The sequence below is a fragment of the Ambystoma mexicanum genome, chromosome 4p (genome assembly GCF_040938575.1).
Source record: "Ambystoma mexicanum isolate Mex_15411 chromosome 4p, UKY_AmexF1_1, whole genome shotgun sequence".
Lineage (NCBI taxonomy): Eukaryota > Metazoa > Chordata > Amphibia > Caudata > Ambystomatidae > Ambystoma > Ambystoma mexicanum.
Window position 1 is genome coordinate 225224899 of NC_090927.1, and position 23610 is coordinate 225248508.

Consider the following 23610-nt stretch of genomic DNA (forward strand, 5'->3'; position numbering starts at 1 on the left):
CTTTTTCCCTCCCATAAACGTCTCTGTGTACAGACATATAAAATCCATTGCAACACATGGTTACTAAAGTATAACACACGGGCAGGACCTGTATTTCCACCCACACGAAGAGAAAATGTTAGTATTTGGAAACAAAGCCGCAATATCGACACATTATTTCGGTAGGTACTAAGTAAAACAATGCTGCCTCGATCTATTCTGATTCCTTATAGAAATTCAGGACAACATAGACGCCCTAAGCACGTATTTACGATTACAAATAACAGAATTCCGAGAAAGAAAATAGGACTTGGTGACTTTTTCCAAGCATGAATTGGGAAACTTGTGAGCTCCTCTGCCTGTGTATGTATAATGTATACACTACATTGCAAAACCAATATCCCACCCTCCTGTCTCCTTACGATCCACTTATCCCCCCTCCCCAATCTCCATTCAAGGGGCACGGTTGGCAGCGACCGCGAACACACACCTAGGGCTTTCCGTTAGCTCGGTGCCCCGAGTCTTACCGTGGGATCCCTGAAGCTGTTTCCCGGTAGAAAGGGTAGACCCTGCATAGGATGTGAGGCCATGGCTGAATTGTGTGCTCTAGTGCCTCTACGCCCAGGGTATAAGAAGTGGTCAAGAGCGCGTCCCTAGCGTCGCCTTGGCAACGGCGGGGGCGCGCACGGCTCCAGGCCAACAGGCAAAACACAACCAGCGTCTGCTCACGCTAGAGCGCGCTCGTGCCCGTTCTCGCGTGCATACGAGATTGACCTTTTAGTCACAGGCGAGCACGTGGTTTCCCCTAACTGTCAAGGAGAAGGAATGCTTGAAGTGTCAGCCACGGGTGGAGGACGAAGGAGCGAGTCCGCCCAAACTGGTGGCAGGCAACATGCCTTATAAGAAACTGAGCGAACCCGAGATGGTCTGAACAGCATCATGATAAATATATAATGCGATATAGGCATATTAGACATGCCTTTGCTTTGAGGGAAAAGCGCACTCATAGCTCTCAACGATTTGGGTCGCAAAGGCGGGTGATAACACTGAATTTATTTTTGGCGGGTGAGAGGCCCATTGAAATGAATGGGCGTGCAGGAGGCTTGGCGGGTGAGTCAGCTGTTTACAAGGCGGGTGACACCCGCCAAAAGCGTGTGAGTTGAGAGGGCTGACTCACCCGCCAAGCCTCCTGCACGCCCATTCATTCCAATGGGCCTCTCACCCGCCAAAAATCAGGCAAACAGGTACCCTTCTCCAGCAATGGTGCACAAGTCAACACTGACTGATTCCCACATCGTTTTGCTTCAGGGCGCGCTTATGATTGGCTCGGGCGCTATTTGTCTTTGCGCAGATTGGCACGCCGCACAGGTTTCAGTCAGCTCAGTCACTGTTTTGTATTTTCAGCATCCACACTCTGGACTTCAGGTATGCCTGGGTTTTCACGATACCTTGGTGGCCCTCGTGTGCTAATCTTATGGCTCTCTCCTCTAGTGCCTCCGGTAACAGGATTTGGTGTCCTTTTAAAATGATTCCTTCGTCCGATACAGTGAGTTCATGTCTGATTCCAAAAAGGGCGTGCAACTTCTCTTGTGCCACTGTGGTGCGGTGTGCTACCACGGATAGGAAGTTCTTCCAGTCATCTGACTGAATGGTATGTTTTGTGCATTGTAGACAAGCATCTCTCACAGTTTCTTCAGCTATTTCTTGTAGTGTCATCGCCCTTGGCCTTTCGTAGTCTATCACTTGACACGCGTGTTCTTCAGTTTCTACAGCGTATTCTTTCTCTTGTGTGGTGGCCGACCGGGGATGGCGAGACAGGTAGTCCGCGGGGTTGTCTGCACTGGCTCTGTATGATACCTCGATATTGAATGGTTGCAGCATCTACTTCTCCACGCATGCTGGGGTGTGAGGAGCCAAACCTTTAAAAATGGGGGGTTTTAAGGGATTGTGGTCTGTGAAGACTCTCGCTTGTTGCCCCAGGTGGTAGACTTGGAAATGGCGACATCCCCACAGTATTGCTAAGGCTTTCTTTTCTATGTGGGTGTAGTTCTGTTCTGTTTTGGTAAGGGCTCTGCTGGCAAAAGTGACTGGGTACACAGTGCCTTCCTGGTTGGTTTGAGTCAGCACGGCTCCTAGTCCTACCGGACTGGCGTCTACTAGTAGCTCTGTGGAACGGTTAGTGTCAAAGAACGCCATCTTGGTGGTGCTTGATAGGGAGTCTTTCATTTTCTGGAAGGCATGTTGGTGGTGTTCGGACCATTTCCACTGCGTTTCCTTTTGGGTCAGCCTTCTCAGGGGTGCAGCGATTGTTGCTAGGTCTGGGATAAACCTGGAGCAGTAGGTAGCAATTTCCATAAAGCGCCTGACCTCTGACACTGACTTGGCTTCCTTAATGTCTGACACTTTTGCAGGGTCGGGTGACACACCTTATGCATTGAACACTTAGCCGAAGAAATTTAGTTTGCTCCTGACAAACTCGCATTTCTCTGCGTGTAAGGTGAGGCCGGACTCTTCCAGGCGTTGCAGGATGGTGCAAAAACAAAGAGGTGATGGCTGGAAGGTTTAGAATGAATCTTAACCACTGGCATTTCTCTGGGCAACCCACCAGACCATCGTTCTTCGCCTGCCAAGCCATTACAGAAGGGGAAAGACCATATGCAAATCAGGCTTGGTCCCACCCCAAAGGGGGCAGTCCAGCCCGAACTGCTAGGTCATATCCCTTCTGCACGAGACCACAAGCATCCCCAGACATGTTTCAGCCTTATTGGGCCTCATCAGTGAGGAGTAGCTTGGGTCTCTAGGCCCAGCAGGCACGGGACCCACGTCTGGGCATACCTGTCCCACTCGGAGTGACAAAGCAAAAACAAAGAGGTGATGGCTGGAAGGTTTAGAATTAATCTTAACCACTGGCATTGCTCTGGGCAACCCTCCAGACCATCGTTCTTCGCCTGCCAAGCCATCACAGAAGGGGAAAGACCACATGCAAATCAGGCTTGGTCCCAACCCAAAGTGGGAAGTCCAGCCCGAACTGCTAGGTCACATCCCTTCTGCATGAGACCACAAGCATCCCCAAACATGTTTCGGCCTTGTTGGGCCTCATCAGTGAGGAGTAGCTTGGGTCTCTAGCCATTTGTGGCATTCTTCCGTAGTTCTGTAGACAAGGATATCGTCAATGATGTTGGTAGTGCCTGCTAGGCCGTTTAGCACTTTCCTTATCTCGTTCTGAAATACCTCCGCGACCGAGAATATTCCAAAGTTTAATCTCTTGTACCTCCTGAGGCCTAGGTGATATGAGAATGTTGTTATATAGCGTGACTCTCGGGCCAGGCATATTTGTTGGTAGCCGGAGTGCAAGTCTAGCTTACTGAATATCTTTGCTCCTGTTAGGTCCACAATTAGCTTTTCTCTTGTGGGGGGTCACATAATGCTCACGCCCTATGGCCACGTTGGGCAGCCGCATGTCGATACAGATTCTTACTGCGTTCGGTTGCCCTGGTGTTGGACCTGATGTCTTCTCGATGATTCCTTGTTCTTCTATTTTCTCTAATTCTTTCTCCACTGCCTCACGCATCTGAAAAGGAACTCAGCAGTGCCTCACTGCCTTGGGCTTGATTGTTGGGTCAATATGCAGTTTGATTGTTCGTCCTTTGAGGCATCCTATGCCTTGGAATACTTTTTTGTGTTTCGTCAGGAGGATGTCAATTTCGGGTGTGTCGATGGTGAATGCAAACTTCACGAGCGTCAGCTTTTCTGCAATTCGGCAGCTCAACAGTGTCTCTAGACCTGCGTCAACCACATATATGCTGGCTCGACACGTCCTGTTGTGTGATAGGTTGGAGCGGAATTACCCTGCTACTGGTAGCAGCTTTTTGCATCCACAAACTAAGAGATTCACTCGTTTGTCTTTGAGTTGGGGCCTTGTTGCGATCTTCTTGAATTTTAACAGGGGCATGACGTTTACCGTTTCTCCGGTGTCTATAACGACTTTGGTAGGTGTCCCATCAGACTGGATGGTATCAGCGCCTTCTGTCCTCATGTAGTCTCTTAGGGATCTGCTGCTGCTGCCTTCTCTGGTGGGGCTGCTCTGAGGACTTGCCATGTGGCCTGGAGGTTTGTGTACACGTGGGATTGCCTGTCTTGTTTTCCAGTGTGCTGTTAATATCTTTTCTCTGGTTGCCAGGGTGTGTGCCCCTACCCCCACGCTCTCACCTTGAAGGAGCATAGTTCAGTGCTCCACAGCCTCACTCTGGGCTGACCAGCTGGGTTTGATTGATTGCTAGTTTATTTGTATAGCGCCTATACACAATGTGTTTCAAAGAAAGCACTTCAAGGCAAGGGAGGGAGCAAGGGAAAATACAATGATATTCTTACAAGGCCTTGAAACAAAAAGAATGTGAAATTATCGCACTAGGCCTGACGACATTTCAGATAGTGCAAGAGCTTAGACAAAGATAAGGAAGGGAGGGAGGAGGAAAGGAGATGAGAACAGACAAGCGACTATCGTATTAGGCCTGACAACATTTCTGGTATGGCTGGAGATTAACAAGAGGTGAGGGAGGGTGTGAGGAGGAGAGGAACAAAACAAGCGACTATCGTACTAGGCCTGATGACATTTCAGGTAGTGCTGGGGGGAAGGGAAAGGAACAAACAAGTGAGGGAGGAGGTGGAAGCAAACAAGCTGCTTTCATACTAGGTCTGACGACAATTCAGTAAGTGCATAGAATAAAGTAGGAAGAGGGGGAGAGGAGAGAGGGAAAAGAAGATAGGGAGAGGAGAAGACTGAGTGTAACACCGGTGTTATAGCGTGGAAAAGCAAGTGGGTAGAGCAAAATACAGTTGCAGAGGTAAGTACTGAACACATCATGTTGCAAGAGAACCACAAGCGCAAGCCAGGATTCAGGATGATTCAAGGCCACCATGATTACGTGATGCAAAGGGAAGACCAGATTTGAGATGGGTAAATCACCATGAGTCAAATAAGTCCATAAAAGTCAAATCAAAGTATCAGCAACAAGGCGTTGATGATATCATAATGTGTCAAGACAAACTCCTGCAATAGGCGGGGGGCATGATTGATGTAGGGGGGATAGAAGGAGAGAGCTAACATGGGGAGAGTGGAAAGCAGGATGAAAAGGATTTGAGCAAACAGCCGGAACATGCATGCAACGGGGGGTAAGATACAACAGACAGACATACAGGCAACACATGCATACAATGGGGGGAAGATACAGCAGGCAGCATTACAGTAGCTGACAGGGAGCAGACAGGGGCCTTAGGATCAGGCCTTGGGAGGTGGGCCGGCCAATCCTGCCGACTTTTACATTGGCTGTATAGAATGGGGCCTCAGCCAATGAGGGCACAGCACCTGGCACTCCGGTGCTCGGTGTGCGGGCCGCCATCTTGGAATGGCGGCTCGCAAGTCAACGAAGATGGTAAGAAACAGAATTAGCAGGCACAACAGATGTTAAACATAGTAATCTTTCCTGTTCTCTGCCTCAGATGAATTGCCACGATCATTAGGCAAAAAATGTGGAAATAAAACAGATGGAAGCGCAGACGTGTGCATGCCTGCAGAGGCCCAAGGGGGGCTTACCTCCTGTCCCATGATGATGTGAGGGGCACCAGGAGGTCACCCGATGTTTGGGTCGAGGTGCTGTATCAGCCTGCAGCTGCTGCCTTGCAGAGGCGTGGATGCAAGAAGATGGAAGGAAAGGTGTCCGGGCCAGGATCGGGCCTTGGCAAGGAGGCCGGCCAAGCCTGCCGGATTTCACATTGGCTGCATATAATGGTGCCTCAACAAATGAGTGGACAGCACCTAGCACTCCGGTGCTCGGGGTGCAGGCCGCCATCTTGGAATGGCGGCTTGCAAGTCAATGAAGATGGTAAGAAACAGGCAGGAAGTAGCAGGCAAAACAGATGTTAAACTTAGTAATATTTCCTGTTCTCTGCCTCAGATGAATTGCCATGATCATCAGGAAAAAAATTAGGAAATAAAACAGATGTAATCGCAGACATGCGCATGGCTGCAGAGGCCCAAGGGGGGCTTACCTCCTGTCCCATGATGATGTGAGGGGTCACCCGATGTGCGGGGTCGGGGCCCTGTGTAAGCCCGCAGCTACTGTCTTGCAGAGGCGTGGATGCAAGAAGAAGGAAGGAAAGGTGTCCGGGGCCAGGATCAGGCCTTGGGAAGAGGGCCGGCCCAGCCTGCCAGCTTTCACATTGGCTGTATGGCGGCCCGCAAGTCAATAAAGATGGTAAGAAACAGAAGTAGCAGGCAAAATAGATGTTAAACATAGTAATCTTTCCTGTTCGCGCCTCTTCCTGACAGCGCACGTGTCTCGTTGCAGCCAGCAGTAGGAGAGCGAGCTGTAGGCTCAGTGGTCGAAGTGAGCGGGAGCAGCTGGGAGCGGTGCAACTTTACTTTTTTTAAATTATGTTTTACAGCTCCTATACTTTTATTTTAAAAAGAAACCGTTCTGGAACGGTTTCATTTTAAAATAACAGTGTAGGAAGAAGTTGAGACTTGCACTTTCAGTGGACTGCACTGACCGTTCTCCTAAACAGCAGGCGCATGTGTTTGGGGGTTTGTATTGTGTGTGGGAGGCGGTGTGATGATGGGGTTTGTGGGGAGTGGGTGCAGGCTGGCAGGGAACATAGCTCCACTACTTCTTTTCGTGCACTTCGACCACTGTGTAGTCTGCGCAGCCGATGTGGCTATGTTCCATTCCTCATCGCCAGTGTGATGATGAAAGGCTCGGCCTCCTGCTGTATACACAGAGGTGGGGTATGTGGCAATGCATACACACACTCTTGTATGTTGCGCGCGGCTAACAAAAGACACGTCCAGCCAGTTGCTATGTCAGACTGGGTTCCTCCCCTTCCAGGCATCCCCCTCTTTATTCTCTCCATGTTCCCTTGTCACGTGAGGCGGGATCCCCCTCGCTCACGTGACTCGGGATCCTTGTATGCACCACATCCAGGTCTACGTGACCCAGGATGCAAAGTAAAAACCAGCACTCGGATTTAAACTCCAGAATGGTAAGGAGAACATTGGCATTAGGCTGCCTTATCTTCAGGGGCATTCTGTATCTAAACATTGTCTGCAATTCTTTGTTAAGATCGGAGGCTTCCAATCAACAACTTATGTGAACAAGATTTATTTTTTTAAAACATACCGAAAACAAATAACTCAATCCTAGATGGAGGCTGAGGATATACACCCTTATAGCCCATCAGCCACAGTCCCAGGGTTTAAAGCCCGTGCCTTAAATGGCATGGGGAAATGAGCAGGGGCACATCAATGGGGCGTGGCCTAATGTCAGGGTTTGCCTTCTGGCTTGTTAATGCAGGTGTCCTCTGTGGTGCTCAAGCTTCGGGGAATAGCAAGGCTGCTAATGATGTCCTCTGTGGTGATCAGGTCTTGGAAAACCGCCATGGGTTGCTGCTGGTGTGCAGACCTCTGCAATAGTATTGACTAGCTGCTGTACAACCTCGTTGTGGTACGTATGGCAGTGGCTGCTGCAACCTATTAAAATATATGATGTCACACATTTTTTATTCTTTGTCCAAGGAACAACACCAATCTCCATGAATCACAGTGGGGCCTCTGCAACAGTACTTTGTAGCAACCCCTTGACTTGTCAGTTCAGAGCTAGTGTGCTCAGGCCAGGTTGTCAGTGAGGATGGCATGCAACAGGTTTGGGTGAGTGACAAATTCCACACACTCACATCTGCTGCACATGGCTCCTCAATAGAGGATAATCTTGTATGCTGATGGCCATTGGGTGGTGAGAGTGGACTTTAAGCATTCTATGATAGCGAAGACTGAGCTTTCCATGTACAACATTACTGAACATGCCATCACAATTGTGGAGCCCTTCTCTATTGCATAGGCAGCTGGAGCGAGAGCTTGTTCGCATGCAAATTTTCCCTGCATTACTGAGTCTAGTGTACCACTATGGTAGGCCAGTGGCTTGTGGCCCATTGTGCTCTTTTGCGTTAGCACCGCTGTCCTAAGTCTACCATTTGAATGTGAAAATATGTAGAATTTCCATGTGTAGTCTGGAGTGGCAAGAACGGGGGCTGTTGAAATGATGTACTTTAGGTCATTGAAACTCTGAATCATAGTTGTGGTCCACTCTATTATCTGTTTCCCTTTTGTGGTTCCTTGAGGCCCTCTAAGTGTAGCCTCATGTATGCTGCAAAATCCTGAATCCAAGCCCTGCAATAGTTACATGACCCCAAGAATTTCTGCATGTCTTTTACTGTAACTGGTTTGGGCGTGGCATGCACTGTTGCTGTCCTGTCACTGCCCTGTCTGGGATAATTCTTTTGCCGTCTGAAGAAATGAGCTGTCCTAAATAGAGCACTTCATGTTGGCAGTACTGGAGCTTGGCCTTGTCGGCTTTATACCCCTTACGGGCTAACAGTTGCAATAGGGCAATGGAGCCTCTGCAACAGTTCTGTTCACTATCACTGCACACCAACAAATTGTCTGCATACTGAATTACTGTGCTGGGTACCTGAATGTTGCCAAAGTCTTTGTGCAGTATCCTGTTAAATATGCTGGGACTCTCGCAGTACCCTTGGGGCAAACGAGTACGTTCATAGCGCTTTCCATCATCTGTAAATGCTGTTAAGTACTGTGAGTCTGGATGCAGGGGTACCAAAAAGAAGGCATTCTTTAAATCGACCACCGTGAAATGGGTCGTATCCGTGCGGATGCTGCACAAAATGGAGGCGGGTTTGGAGCAAATGGAAATTCTTTCTGCACTACGTCATTGAGGGGGCGGAGGTCCTGGATCATCCTCCAACTGCCCCTGATGCCTTTTTAATGGGGTATATGGCCGTATTACATGGGGAGGTGTATGGTACTATGATCCCTTGGTGTAGTAAAGCTGTATCGTGTCTCTGATCCCCTCTTCTGCCTCCCTGGATAATGGGTATTGCTTCACCCGGGGTAACACTGCTACGTTCTTTAGTCTGATTCTTACTAGGGTCACTTCTTTCAGCATCTGTGGGTTGGTTGTCCATAATGGTGTGGGGACCTGTTGTAAGTCTGCTTGGCTGAACAGGGGTGGCGTGACAAAGCCATGAGGGGGCCCTGGACCCTTCGGTACTGTACCATGATCTCACAGGGGATGCATATTTTGAGTATTATTTCCCCGCCATCGTTGTTGTCCTCAAAAAGTTTGGCATCTGTCAACTACTTTAGGGGTACAGTGGGATCAATGCATAAAACTGTGCGCCATTGGCATCTGTCAGTATGTCTGACACTAGCTCTGGGGACACCACAGGCCCAAAAATGAAATCAGTGGGTACTCTCCAGCATGTTTTGGTAATCTGGGACATGGCTTGTGCGAGCACTGTAATGCCGTAAATGAACATGTCAGAGTTGACAGGGATGCCTCGTACCACCATGTCACGTGCCATGCACGTATCACGAGCATTGTCCTCATTGAGCACACGCCAGGTGTTGCGCAGATGATACCGCTGTCTGTGAATTAGATCCTCATGTTCAGCTTGCTAAGCAGATCCCTGCCAAGCAAGTTGACAGGAGAGCTCTCAGAATACAAGAGGGAAGCCCTTACGACTTTCCCCCCTACCTTTTCATCTAAATCTTTTATGCATGGAACCGTTAAAACAGCCCCAGAGAATCCCTGCGTGTTGAGGGTTTTGCCTGACAACGGGAAGTCACCTTGGCTAATGCACGACAACTCAGCTCTTGAGTCCACCATAAAGATTAATTGTTTGTTCCCTACTCTGTCCCCACCAACGGTTCCTGTTCTGGGTTTGGGGTCATTGACAGGACTGGACACACAAGTGCTCTCTGTGGGCTGTCCTAGTTGGGGAATGGGTCTGTCCCATGGAACGAAAAAGGGTTTCCCCCTACCACTGTAGCGCCTTGAAAGGGAGCTACTGTGCCATTGGGCGCGCCTCCGAAGCCACCCGGGTTTCCTGCTGGCTGCATGTTGGGACGGGGTTGATAATGCTGTACCGCCTGTTGCAGGTGTTGCAGTGAAGGGGGGCCGGGTATCTGCCAGGGTAGCTGTGTGTAGGCTTGATGGAACTCGTATGGTATCAAGGACATCCTGGGGGGTGGACCCTGAGGGGTCCCTTGTGGCGGGTGGGTGTAATTTTGATGAATGTAGTTATACCCCATAGCTGCTCCGGCATTCTCTCAAAAAAACAAAAAAGTGTCCCCACATCCCACATGTCCAACACTGCCCCATTCCTCCTCCTCTCGGCTCCATTCTCCCAAAGCTCCCTCCTCTCAATCCTCAAAACCCACCTCGGCCTCGTTGCTGTTCTCCTTGCCACTGGGTACCAGAGAATTGTGGGTTTACGCCCCACTGTCCTTGCCCTCCTTCAGCCCATGCTGCGGCTATTCTCACATTCGTATTCCACTCTCAACCGTCTGTATTTTACCACGTGGGACATCTGGGCTCATCTCTCCAGGGACTGAAGGTCAGGTGTTTCACATTTTGCTGTTCCAAGCTACTATTGTGAGCTAATGCTACTACTACATCATTATGGCATGCACCTGGGAGTATCATGGACTGGCACCATGGGGGAGGGAAGGAATACAATCATGCTGACAGTGAAAGTGTCTCACTTACTAGTCCCTGGGGATCTCTTTCTCAGGTGGCCAGGGCATGGTCATCGCCATTGGATCCAGACCGTGGGGGTGGACCAGTGCGGGAGGATCACCTGGGTGGGGGGTCTTCAGGGAGTGGGGCTGAGGCGACCAATGGTGGGACGCGGTTTCCCCCCTTTCCCCGTACCCATGCCCCATCATATTTTATAGGATCCTCCAACATCTCAACTCCCCCCTTTCTATACAAACACTCGGCAGAGCAAGATGGCGACGGAGAGTAAAGAGGCTAACACTTACATATCTCATTGGACATGTCCCGCTAATCGGGTCGGGCTAAGGCAGGCACTTGACTTTCAAATACATCTGATATCCATTAGCTCTCCCCACACGTATAAAAGGCGGAACATAGGGACACGCTCTGAGTAAGGTGGAACACGAGAAGGAGCACAACTTCCGGGGCAAAGGCAAACCTACTGGAGCAGGACGACCGATCGAGGGATTAGAGCAAAGGGTAGGGAAACCTTGAAGATTCCTGCAGGAGATCGTTGCTTCAGGGAAACCTTGAAGGAAACACGAGAAAGACAAATCGCAGCCAAGAAGAAACCTGCATTGTGTTTCAAGGATGGCAGCAACTCTCAAGGGTGACTGATAGACTTGGGGAGGTGAGGTATTAACCTTGACTCCTGAATCAGAGCCGCAGAGACAAGGAAGGAACACGCACAACTGGTGAGTTAGTGAAAGACATGAAAGGCCGGTTTGTGTCAAGGTAAGATGGAAGATGCAACAGTGTATCACACAAGTGAAGGTTGCGCACATGCTGATGAGACGAGAAAGAAAACTAACCAGTTATGAACTTTTAAGTGGCTGATGACTGTCAAGCCAGTGATACAGAGTAGCGGAGTGGTCCGGCGAAAGGAAGTTGTAATGGTCAAGATTAACCTCGGCAAAAGGGGAAGTGAAAAGGTGATTGCTTGATGAGAAAGATTTCTTATAACTTTTGTGCTTATGGTACTGAACTATCAAGACCAAGAGACACTGGGGCAAATAACATAAGAGAGTGAGCTGAAGAGAAAGTTGAAGTGGTCCTGCGGAGGTCTATGGTAAAAGCCTTGCACATTCGAACAATTTTGACATCAGTAAAAGGTCAGTGTCTGAGGGAGACCGGAAGTGTGATCAGTTAGGGGAAGGGAACCCCGAACGAGTGTGCATTAAGCTTGGGGGAAGGGAACCCCTGCAACTGCTGTGATTGCGAGATCTAAGCACGGCTGAGGGAGATCTGCATTGAATTAGGTACTTGTTGATTGAGAGGTCCGAGCACGGCTGAGTGAGACCTATGTAAACTGTTAAAGCTTTGAGAGGTCCGAGCCCGACGGAGGGAGACCTATGTGACTTTTTTGGTGAACTGTGAAATAACTTTTGGAACGCTGAAATAAGTGACTTCAACGTGGAAGACGGGGTGTGGCTTGAGAGCCATGGGATCAGACATGTTCCGGAGTGTCCCTGCTGATCCTTAAACATCCTACTGCACATAGAAGCTAAAACGGATGCATCTGCACCATAAAACGAAGCCACTGATGTCGGAATATGCTGGAAACAAAATGAGTGCAATTCCGTGAGCTTTGGGGGACCACGAATGTCACTGCGACAATGCGAAGTCACGGCACGTCCCGAGACTGATAGACCGAAAATGGCGGCTGCCCTGAGACAAAGGACTCTTCTGTGAAGAGGAGGATCGACAGAACGAGATGATACGTGATCGTGTCCTGGGTCTATTGCGTCTATTGCAGCCTGCCCTGCCGCAGAGTCTCCATGGTTGGAATAAGGGACCGGACCGCTTGAATTTGCAGAGTGCACTGAGGGAGTGGCGAGGGAGCTAATTAGCAATGCCATGGGGCTCCCTGCCCTGAGGGAGGCTTAACGGAACAGAGGACTGCAGCCCCTGGATGCCACGGTGCAGGGATGCACAAACGCCCATAGGGACGGGGAACTCAGTGCAGAAACTTAAAAACGGAGCTTAGCGCCCTGCATCAGGAACACAGTCAAAGAAAGGCTGGTGTACGGAGCAAAGGGTACTGGGGCCTGTCACGACCCAGCAGAGGGCAGCAGCCGCAACGAGACACGGTGCGTGTTGAGCCCCCTTACACCAAAACGCGATGGAGCCTGGAGGGCTGACTGTGACGTGGTGGCCAGGAAGGGACGTGACACCCATAATGGCTGCATCGACTGGGAAAAAAGGGGAGCCACCAGCTGTTACGAGCGGAGACCGCCACACGTCAGCTGCACTCCCGTGGAAATAATATAAAGTATCCGGCAGATGGATACATGGCAGGCAACAAAAGATTGCAGCAGGCATCTGAGAGAAACCAGATAGTGACACGGAGGAGCTCCACATATATCCAAGAGACTTAGCTGTGAAGAGGCAACAGGGCTGCATTTGTTACTACAAACGCCCTGCAGCTCCCAAGACTCTTTACCGTGGAAGACCAGGCAGGCCTAGATCCACGTTTTGAACTGCCTTTGTTTTGAGAACCTAAGCCAGAGTGTGTCATCCTGTCTACGGGGGCCGCCTTTCTCTGTGCTGTCCAATGTGGGGAGAAGAGCTGGCTCAGCCACTTTGATCCTTTATGTTATAACACTGATTTTCCTTTGCATACATATTTGCTTTTACACACTTTTTGTATGAGAGATAGGACAGGCATTATGTTTTGTTAGTATAGGCCATTTTGATTTGACAAAGTCTGACTAGGAATGTGTTTTCTTTATTATTTGATGGTAGAGAGTTCTCCCGTCATTGCCATAGGGCAAAGTAGGAGTTTCTTCAAACCCCAAGAATCTAATAAAGGTGTTGAAACTTGTAGCTCTTGTGTCAGTGTCATACGTGTGATCCTCTGCCTCCCTTACACTAGTCTGAGTAGCCAAGATTCAAGGCTCCCACTAGCCAGCCATTGACAAACGTGTCATCAACTGGACAACAAGGGCGACATTAAATTCATAGGCTTAAAGCAAGTCAGAAGTGGGAAATGTGGGGGCAACCTCACGCTGACCCTGAGGCATATAGAAGCAAAATGTATGCATCTCTTCTGCTGTACTTGGGTAGGTCTACATACTGAACATGAGATGCAAATGTTTCTGTAGACCAAATATTTGTCCCCTTGAAAATATTTCTCAATGCATTATGATGAATATGCACTAATGTATTCATTACTGGTATTGTACTGGGACTATTCTGATCTATTGTCAACTGCTTATCACATATAGTATGACCTACTCAGATGCATTGTATGCATACGCGAAGCCCAAACATGAGTTCCACCGTATTTGTGAGTTTCTCGTGACCCTCCAATTACCTACGCTCAGTGCAGCCCACGTGGACGGTCTCAGCACCCCAATCACCACCGCAGAGATGACCCATGCTTAAGGGTTCCTCTTGGCAAGCAAGACGTCTGGCCCCAACAGATTACCCATCCATTTATACAAGGCGCTGATGGACCGCTTGGCACCAATACTCGAGTTAGTGTACTTGGGAGCCTGCATCAAGGGTCACCTGCCTGAGATTGGCAGCCAACATTGTGGTATTTCACAACAAGGGACGTGATTCTGGTGACTGTGACTGTGGGTCCTACCACCCCATATTTCTAATTAATGCAGATGCAATAATTCCTGCCAAGTGCCTGGCACAATGGATCAAGGGGATCCTCCCGGAGCAGATTCACAAAGACCAAACTGGCATCATTCATGGCGGACATTCTACCAATGATGTACGCTGCCTGCTCCACATTATTGCTGGCAGGGCAGACCCGGGAGACATAATCTTGACACTCAATGCCGAAAAGGCATTTGACAAGGTTCAATGGGACTTTATGTTCCAGGTGCTCGAAGCGTATGGCTTACCACACTGTTTCACTAAACTGGTAAAACTCCTATCTTCGTGCCCGAAGGCCTTAGCTGTTACAAATGGTGTCACCTCGACTCCTTTTTCCCTCTATACATGCACGCGCAGGGATGCCACTTCTCTCCACTCCTGTATGCACTTACCATAGAGCCTTTTGCTGCAAAGCTACGCGCTGATCCTGGGACATTCAGGATTGCGAAAGGGGAGGAGGAACTTCAGGTGTCACCCTATTCCGACGACCTTCAGGTGTATGTCAGCAACTTCAGGACCTCGCTACTGTGGCTTCAACAACTGCTGCGTGAGTTTGGCCCTATGATGGGGTACAAGATCAGTTGGGTATAATCAGAGGTCCTTCTGCTGAGAACGGACATACCAATGGATCGTCGGAGTGAATGTCAGTCCTGCATCGGGTGACAACTTAGACCTGAATTATCCCCCAACCCTTCAAATAATCAAACAAGACATAGTTAGGTGGAATTCCTTTACACAACATACAGGCAGGATCAATGCCAATGCCTTTAAACGAATAGTGCGCTCAGAAATATTATTGTCCCGAGGGTTCGGCGATGTGTTTTTAAGCATACGTTGATCAATCATACAAACATTTCCTATGCACCTTACCGTAGTTTTTCACTTTTGTACACATGTGAAATCAGGCAGCAGGGCGCGGCCATTTTGTGATAATCTGATCCGTTGCAGCATCCCCCAAGCTGGACTGCCCTGGCTGCACTAAATCATATCCCCCGCCCTGTAACCTGTCATCACCAAACCTAGTGATACTCTCCGTCTTTCTCCATGACGTTACTGGGCAGCGTAGCCAAACGCGCCCAGTCATCACCTACATGACGCAGAACCCAGAAATCAACACACATCATCTCACAACACAGCGCATCACAATTCGGAATATAAAACTGTACTTTAAAATGAAATAGCAAGACTGTACAATTTGTAAAGTACTTTTATTTCACAATAAACGCTCCGAGAACATCCAGCGATTGCAATATTCAATCAAATGGGTATTTTTTTTCTTTTTTCTCGGTCCACAAATGTTTATCGTGAGTCACGCAGTGCTCCTTTTGGGTACACAAGGTGTTTTTTTGGGTAAAAGAAGCGCTTTGGTCGCACGGTGAATTGCAAGGCTTGTGCATCAACTTGGCGCTAGAGCACCGTAAAGGATGTTGTAAAAGATATGTTGCTCCTAATCGCTGGTACCGCGTAAGGGCATACCGGCACTTGGTGATCGTCCCAAAAAAGAGTCAAAGATATCCAGCTTTTGACGTATATCTGCAGCTGCCGGTTGAAAAAGCCATCAGTTGGTATCTGGAATCGATGACAATCGCTGAATGGCAGGATGTACCTGTTTGGAAAACATAACAGAAATGTGTCTCTGTGTCTCAGTAGCTGATCTTTATTACAATTTATCATTTTACTTATTAATTCGGCATTGTGTTAAAACTAACGATTAGCACAGACGTGAAACAATGTGAACAAAGAGCAAACAACGTGGAAAGTACTCCACAATTTGCTTCGGAGGATAGTGCTATGGAGTATGTTCATCTCTAAACGGGATGCGGAAGCTGACGCTACAATTCGAGGTGCACATAGATGGCATTTTACTGAAATATTAGCGTTGAAACTGGCCGAACCGTGTGGTGGTCTACATGCATCTCGATGCTGGACTGCCCATGAGCCCGGTAGAAAAACCAGTACACACAAAGGTTGTACTTGCGTTTTATTGCAATATGCCACACAGAACAAACAAGTACAATGTAACCCAGCAATAACAGTCAACTAATGATAAGTGGACTCGTTCGGGTATAATATCGTCGAAAGTCAAACTTACATTATATGCAGCATTTCCATTCTCTTGGCGTAACGCAGACCGTTATGCAGACCCTGTTCGGATCAACGATTTTTCATAAACTGAACTTACATTTTCCTTAGTCCAGTTTAGGAATCTTACATTATTTCACCCCTCCTTTAATTCAATTACTTTCGGAATGGTCCCTTTCTCTCAAGGTAAAAAAACAATTGAACCTTATAATGTGTGCGATGCATGGGCTTCCTCAGCTCGCAAGCAAAAATTCAAAGCTGGTGACCTTCACTCAGAATTAAGATACATTCTTAGTTTGCAACATCTTGTCTCACCGCATCCATGAGAACTGGAATTGTGAATCACATGCACAGGAGGAAAAATGTGGGGGCTGTCATTGCTCACTGTTTGCGGCGCTGCTGAGGGGTAGGGGAAACTTTGCAATGACAGAATGCACCCTACTCCAAAATTGGAGTCGAGGGTACACAAAATGGAGTCAAAGTGTGTCTAGCAATAGCCCCACCTCTGCTTATGTCAAGGCCTCCTTCCCCATGGCAGCAGATGGGCAAAGGAGGTGCCCACCGCAAGTGCAAGATCAGGATGCCACTTTCACATATAACGTTTGTTGGCCAGGGGCTCAACCGACCGACCCCTTCCTTACATTAGAAACAACCCCAACACATGCCCCTATGAATATATTGGTCAGAGTGCCTCTATTTCTCACCAACAACGCACTATGATGCACTGTTTTGTTCACAGTCAGTCCTTCTTGCGTACCGAGTATCTTATGTAGCCTAGGTCTCATCCCTTTTGTGGGATGAGTAGTTATTCAGCTATTTGGCCAACTGTATGGTAAGGCAACTGCCGAACCACAAAGTTTCTTTCACGCTGTTATCCATCTGGCCCTCCCACGATCAGTGAAGGTCCCACAGTAGCTCGACGAAACTGTGAACTGTGAAAGCATGAAAGCACAGCGTTACATTGTATGGCAATCGTAAAAATGGTACTAATTGAAAATAAAATTGACAAAGAGGATACATTTTAAAAGACAAATTGGATGCTTTATTTGGACACTTCATAAAAATATTGTTGATTAAAAAAAAGATGGTAATCATTTGAACCGGGAAGTGAACTGATCCACGAGCTCTGCTTTAGGTGGACAGGGCATATCTTTCACAAAATCGAATTCCATTTCCTCATATACTGGCTTGACAACCCATTTTTTGCTTCTTCTCGTAAAGGCTATAGTGTAGGGAAGCATCCCAAAGTTTCCTGCAGTCCTCGATTGTTTGCGGCCTACATTCTCGTTATGCGCTAATACCGCTAGTAATGTCCTATATTTCATCCATTCTATGCTGAAATGCAATCTCTTTGGCCTGTACTTTAGGCATATTGTGGAACACCTCCAAATCTCCAGTGTGACAGAAATCTGTGAGTTCCTTCAGATCTCTTGATAGAGTTTTATCAAACACAATCTTCTGAAGGGCTTTGTGTGGAGGAGAAAATGGAATCAACCACTTCTTCTTCCATTCCTGCTCCGGCGACAAAGGACCATGTTCACATTGATGGAAATGTTGGTTTTCTGTCCAAGAGTGAACATTGGAACAGTGGTGCATTAGTGACCGCCATTTTTATAGTAGAATTTCCACAGACCCATCACAAGTTTTGGAGCTCCACCAAAGATGGTTGCTGAAAGACTGGGACCACTATGAAATACTTTCAGAACCTTTTTTTTCCCTGCAGCTGAGATTTATTTACTGGTGGATTTGGCAACGTGCCATACATCAAATTGATGGTGAATATTTGGAAACTGCTCTCTCATTGTCTTGGCTATTGAAGCGTGTCTGTCCGTGGCCATGAGGTCGATTTGCATTCCCCCCGATTGTAGATCTTCCAGTGATTTTATAAAGCCAAGTTTCTCCATGGTCACTGAGAATTTACTTTCGGACACCTGCACGACCACCAAACTCACAATTTTTTTTACTTTCTATGTCCTGAAAGTGGTATGTGCAGTACTTTGCTGAAAATCCAGGGCTGTCGCACTGTCCATCGCCAGCTAGCCTGAACCGTATTTCGTAGAATGTACTTTTAATAGAGAATTGTTCAAGTTTCCAAGCTTGACTAATGGCAGGGAATGGATATTGATGTTGATATTTCTAGTACTGCGTTTTAGAAATGAAATGGAGTCCCTCCGACAAATTGACAGAAACTGGACAACTTAATGAAACTAGAGCCACTGAAAAGTAAAGCTGCTGCGCACAGTAGATTGTCAGCTTGCAGTCTCCCAAGCATCAGTTGAGCGGACCATGAACATTATTCATGGTGCATTTTACAGGTGGCATATATTTTGAGGTTACTGCCTTTTGATAGATGAGTCACATTCACCAATGGCTTCCCACATACTTCCCCTCTCACTGAATGCACACATTTCAGCATCATTATAATCTCCATCAAGCTGCTGTCAAATACTATGTATTTGGCCTCCTTTATTAGACTATCATCCTGCATTAATGTTGTTTCTGACTGAACTGTGGTTGACATATCAGGCAAACTGGACATACTGCAGTCAAGATCTTTGTCTAGTTCCTCGGTCAATTGTATTGATGCTTCAGTCTCTGTCATTTCGGCATCTATTACTTGAACATGAATCGGAGAAATCATCAATGTCGATTGATTTTTGGGTGGCGCTTTTTTGGCGGGTGTGGATTGTGTCAAGTGGTCAGCGACTAATTCAAAAGCATCTTCAATACATTCAGTTTCATCTTCATCTGGTGGAGCAGTAGCATTGTAGCAATGGTCCAAAAACACTTTTCTGGCTTCGCCGGTCACATTAAATACATTTTCTGGCCATTGGGCAAAAGCATCTCGAGTCTGCTTATTGATTTGAACACGCTGCGCCTCAAATAATAGTTGCTCCATGGTGAAAGCAGTTTGGCAAGCAGCATCTCTCATTTCTGTCACTGTCTGTGTCTGTATAGTTCGTACACCATCGGGCAACTAGAAGACAGGTTGGAAAAATATGTTCAATATAAATCCAACATACAGTATTGGACAACTTAGATTTTAAAAAAAAAACATGTTTTGAAGGCACCAGCACAAAACACTGTTTGAAAATGAAATTTTTGTAACTTACCATATCTTTTTTGCTTTTCTTTGAAACCTTCTTCTTCACTGTTACGACTGCACCAGCAAGCTGGTCCACCGACTTGGATCCACATGCCTCCTCTTCTATATCCCGATCTTGTATACATCGCTAGAAAAGAGTATCCATTAAATATAAGTCATTTGTATTAGAAATCAAATTATTCCTTCGCACACATGGCTTACACAGATAAACTCGTACATCGTGTATGTCATTTAGTCAAAATATACATTTCGAATTTCACCTGATTGATGGCTAGTTTGCTCGATCAAAGTGTGAAGTACGCTGTTCAAAATGTTGCAATCAAGCAATTTGCAAAAACTGCTTGTTTCTAATATTGTCACTCTCTAATAGTATCAGATCTAGGACCGGCTTTCTTTCATTCGAGGGAACTATCAGTACGCATACCTCTGGCTCTGGATCAACTACGAGGGATGATGTAATTGTTGTTGAAGCTGCAGCATCTCCCTGTAACACAGTACTTGTTTTAGTATGGATGAAAACATTTGAAATTTAACACACACAATGTGACAGAGACAATGGTACATATCTATAAAAAAAAACACGAATTAAACATTGTGTAAACGAACGACACGATATGTAAATATGATCAGATTATCTCATTTGAGGGAATGGTCAGTACGCATACATCTGGCTCTGGATCAACTGTGAGGGATGATGTAATTGTAGTCGAAGCTTCAGCATCTCCCTGTAACACATTACTTGTATTAGTACAGATGAAAAAATTGAAATTGAACACACACAATGTGACGCAGACATTGGTACATATCAATAGCAAACCATGAATGAAACATTGTGTAAACGAATGACACAATATGTAAATATGATCAGATTATCTCAAATTCCATGCATAAAACAATTCCGGAACTGAATAGCTAAGTAAGACTACCTGATACGCGCTCAAAGTGGTTGTTGACTCCAGGCAAGACATGGATGCTGAATCTTGCTCCTTCACATTCAGTGCATAGTCATGGAGTTGTAAAGGGAACATTTGATTTGATTTAGAAATGCTAATCTTAAAAATTGGCATGTAAGGAGACAGATTACGAAAACATTATTCTTATTTCAAAGGACACTATAGCATAGTTATATGTGCCCATAAATCGTTTTCTATGATGCTCCTAAACCAAGGACAGATGTTTAACAAAATGGTGTTTAGTTATAAAGCAGTACAATCTTGTGAATAAGTATTATAAGGGATATTTACACCTAAAAAACCAATCCATCCATTTAGTTACCTGTTCTGTACCCCAAGAGATACAGCCGGAACCATGACTCACCTGAGGTGGCCTGTTCATGAATAGAGTCAGAATTGCATTTGGGAGCAATTTACGAGTCGTTCTGAGTCGATTCTTCTTTGTGTACTTGGATTGGTCGTACATATTTGTGGCAAAGTGCAGGCTGCAGATGCGGTATCGATCACCCCTCGCATCTTCCAAGACTTTATGGGCTCTACTTTCAAGCTCTTCCGGCACAAATCCGCAATATCTGACCCATTCTCTTATTCGATCTATATTCCTTGGGAATACATGCATTGTAGTGCCTTCAGATTTGTCATGGGCCTTAGAAGGGCAACTGAAAACAGTACATGCAGGTATTGTTGGAAATCCTCTAAAAAAAAGGTCAACAATATTCAAAAATTACTTGCCATAAAAACGTGAGAAAGAAGGAATTATACCATACATTCTTCTATGCAAGCTATGGTTTGGTCACCGCATCAAAACCAGTGTAGCGTGGCCGGCTGTATTATAGGATAACTTTCATAAACAATTCATTGATGTAACGAAAATCAGAACATGTTAGTTGTCCCTTGAATGTACTATCGTGCATCAAAAGGAAACATGCTTATAGACACGGTCCGTGAAGGATGCAATTAGATCCCAATTGACACTGATGACAGTTGATATATATTGATAACATAACAAATTAAAATCAAGCCAATGGCAATGAGATGAATGAAAATAATGTCAGGTGTATCGACCCACGTTCAAGTTATTATGCTGCAACATTTGGTGCTGTGGGCTTTGAAAATCCAAGATGGCTGAAAAGCCCACATTTGCGCCAGAATCCAGGAAAACCGCACAGTTTTTGCGCACACCAAAATGGTCGCCTGACCTGCCACCCACCAGTGCGAGCGTGATGGGCCAGAAGCGCCATGAGTGAAACGTGGTGCCAAAGGAAAAACAGCAGTGCCTGTTAGCTCAAAAAAGCGCTTTGAAATAACCTTTGTTTCTCTGAAATGCAAGCTCAAAATGCCTATTTCAAACATTGCAAGATATTCATAAATCTTACTGAACACCAGCAGACGTCTGGTAGAATGAAGCCTTGTGTGCATACCAAATCTGGAAAGATGAAGAGCCTAAAATAATGTTCATAACAAAACTGGCTGAGCTGTGGATGTCAGCAGCTTAAGTGAAATGGGATTTAAAGCCACTAAAATCGAAATGTTTAAAATAAATGAGTGACCTACTTTTGAGTGTCACATAGGTTGCAACTGTTTAAATGCCATAGTTCTGAACTTAGAATCAGCATTCTAGCTGCATGTGTCAAAATTGTAAGTTTGATTTGAATGAAGAAAAATGGGAACAAAAGTGACATTTGGCTGAAGCTTGGCTTAAAGGGATTTAATTCTGCCCGGCAACTACCCCCGACAGGAGTTGAAACTTGACCAGCAACTGCATTCACAGGCCTGTCTGCATTCTGCTGCCCCCACCAAAAGGAGATCACACCTCTCTGATTGAATCATGGGAGGAGTACCTGGGAGCAGGGAAACAGAACAATGAACTTCCCTTTGCTCCAAGCAATTTCTAAATCAGGGGGTCGTAAATGGATTCCTCTTGGAAGGAAATGGGAGGGGCACTGCCTCTGTGAGCCAGCTGAGCTTGGAGGAAGTGGACAAACCAGAAATTCCCCCATGTGCTTTGGGAAACCACACCCCTCTGGGCCACAGCATAATTTTAGAAAGATGGATAATTCATACTACATAATTGTCAAAATTATATCAATAATATCATGATTCCTGTGATTTTTCTGTGCACATTTTAAGAGGTGTTAGGACTCTGTGGTATGTTCTGGGGGTAGTAGCGGAAAATAGGGTATTACTCCAAATGTATGTATGTTAAAAATCTGACACTTCATCATCTGATGCCCATATTACTTGTGCACATTTGTGTAAATTTTGAAAAAGTTTAGAGGTTGTGTTCTGGATGAAAAGGGCAGAATTCTGTCAGAAGTGAACGCAACATCTTACAAAGACAGGGATCGGATGGTTTGGCGGTACAGAAAATATGTTAACTGGACATATAATATTAGAAAAATTGTACATAGATAAATATGCATTTAAGTCAAAAATAGATTTGTGTGCAAAGTGACAAGGGGAGTGTTCTTTCTGTATGCCATAAAAATGATGCCGGATGACTCACAATTCAGTTCCCCAGTCAGGCGACAGAGAATCCTATAGCCTATCAGGATCCTCAGAGGGTTGGGCATAGAAAGTCAGCCTTCCCACCCACTTTCAAAAGACATAAAAAGAGCCACTGAGACCCAGGTAGAGACATTCACTTCCGACTTCAAACTGATTTCTTGCAATGCACTTTGACGGACGACTTCAACTTCAGGCAATATCCAGAGACCAGAACTTAGAAAACCAGACTCCAGACTTCAAATCCAGACAGATCCTGAGATCCAGAACGTAGACTCCAGAACTTAAAGCAGAGGGGCCAATACACAAGCTGAATCCTTTTCAGCAGGCCTCAAAATCTTTTGCAACCTGATATTCAACAGCCGGGCGAGCTGTTTGATTCTGGCTAGAACCCTCTGCGAGAACCCAGAAAGCAGAGCTGTATCCAGACCGCCGTGCAGTGCCGATAGAAGACCACACCCAGACCAGACCGCTGTGCAGTGCCAGAACTTTTGCCAGAACCAGAGATCCAGACCAGCAGAGCAGAGAGAACCGCAGCTAAACCTGTTGACCAGATCTGTGACGAGGCCCATTCCTTCCAAAATTAGGAGTGAGTATCCAGCCAGAGCTGTGCAAACCAATCTCTTAGTTTAAAATAATCTAATTCAAACCATTTCTACCTATTTAGAACTGCATAGAAATCGTGTGTCCATTCTGTGATTTCAAACCTGTGAAAGTGTAATTTGTCATTTGAATCTTACTTTAT

The 23610-nt window shown here is 46.4% G+C and overlaps 1 protein-coding gene across 2 annotated transcripts in view; it reads right to left on the minus strand.

Moving 5' to 3' along the window:
- Positions 1-660, minus strand: part of EFHC1 (EF-hand domain containing 1) — a 285060-nt gene extending 284400 nt beyond the window's left edge. For both annotated transcript variants that reach the window (XM_069605742.1, XM_069605741.1), the window contains exon 1: positions 507-660. In XM_069605742.1, the coding sequence (XP_069461843.1) occupies positions 507-569 (63 nt within the window). In that variant the 5' untranslated portion in view covers positions 570-660. The remainder of the gene's footprint in view (positions 1-506) is intronic.
- Between the last annotated feature and the right edge of the window lie 22950 nt (positions 661-23610).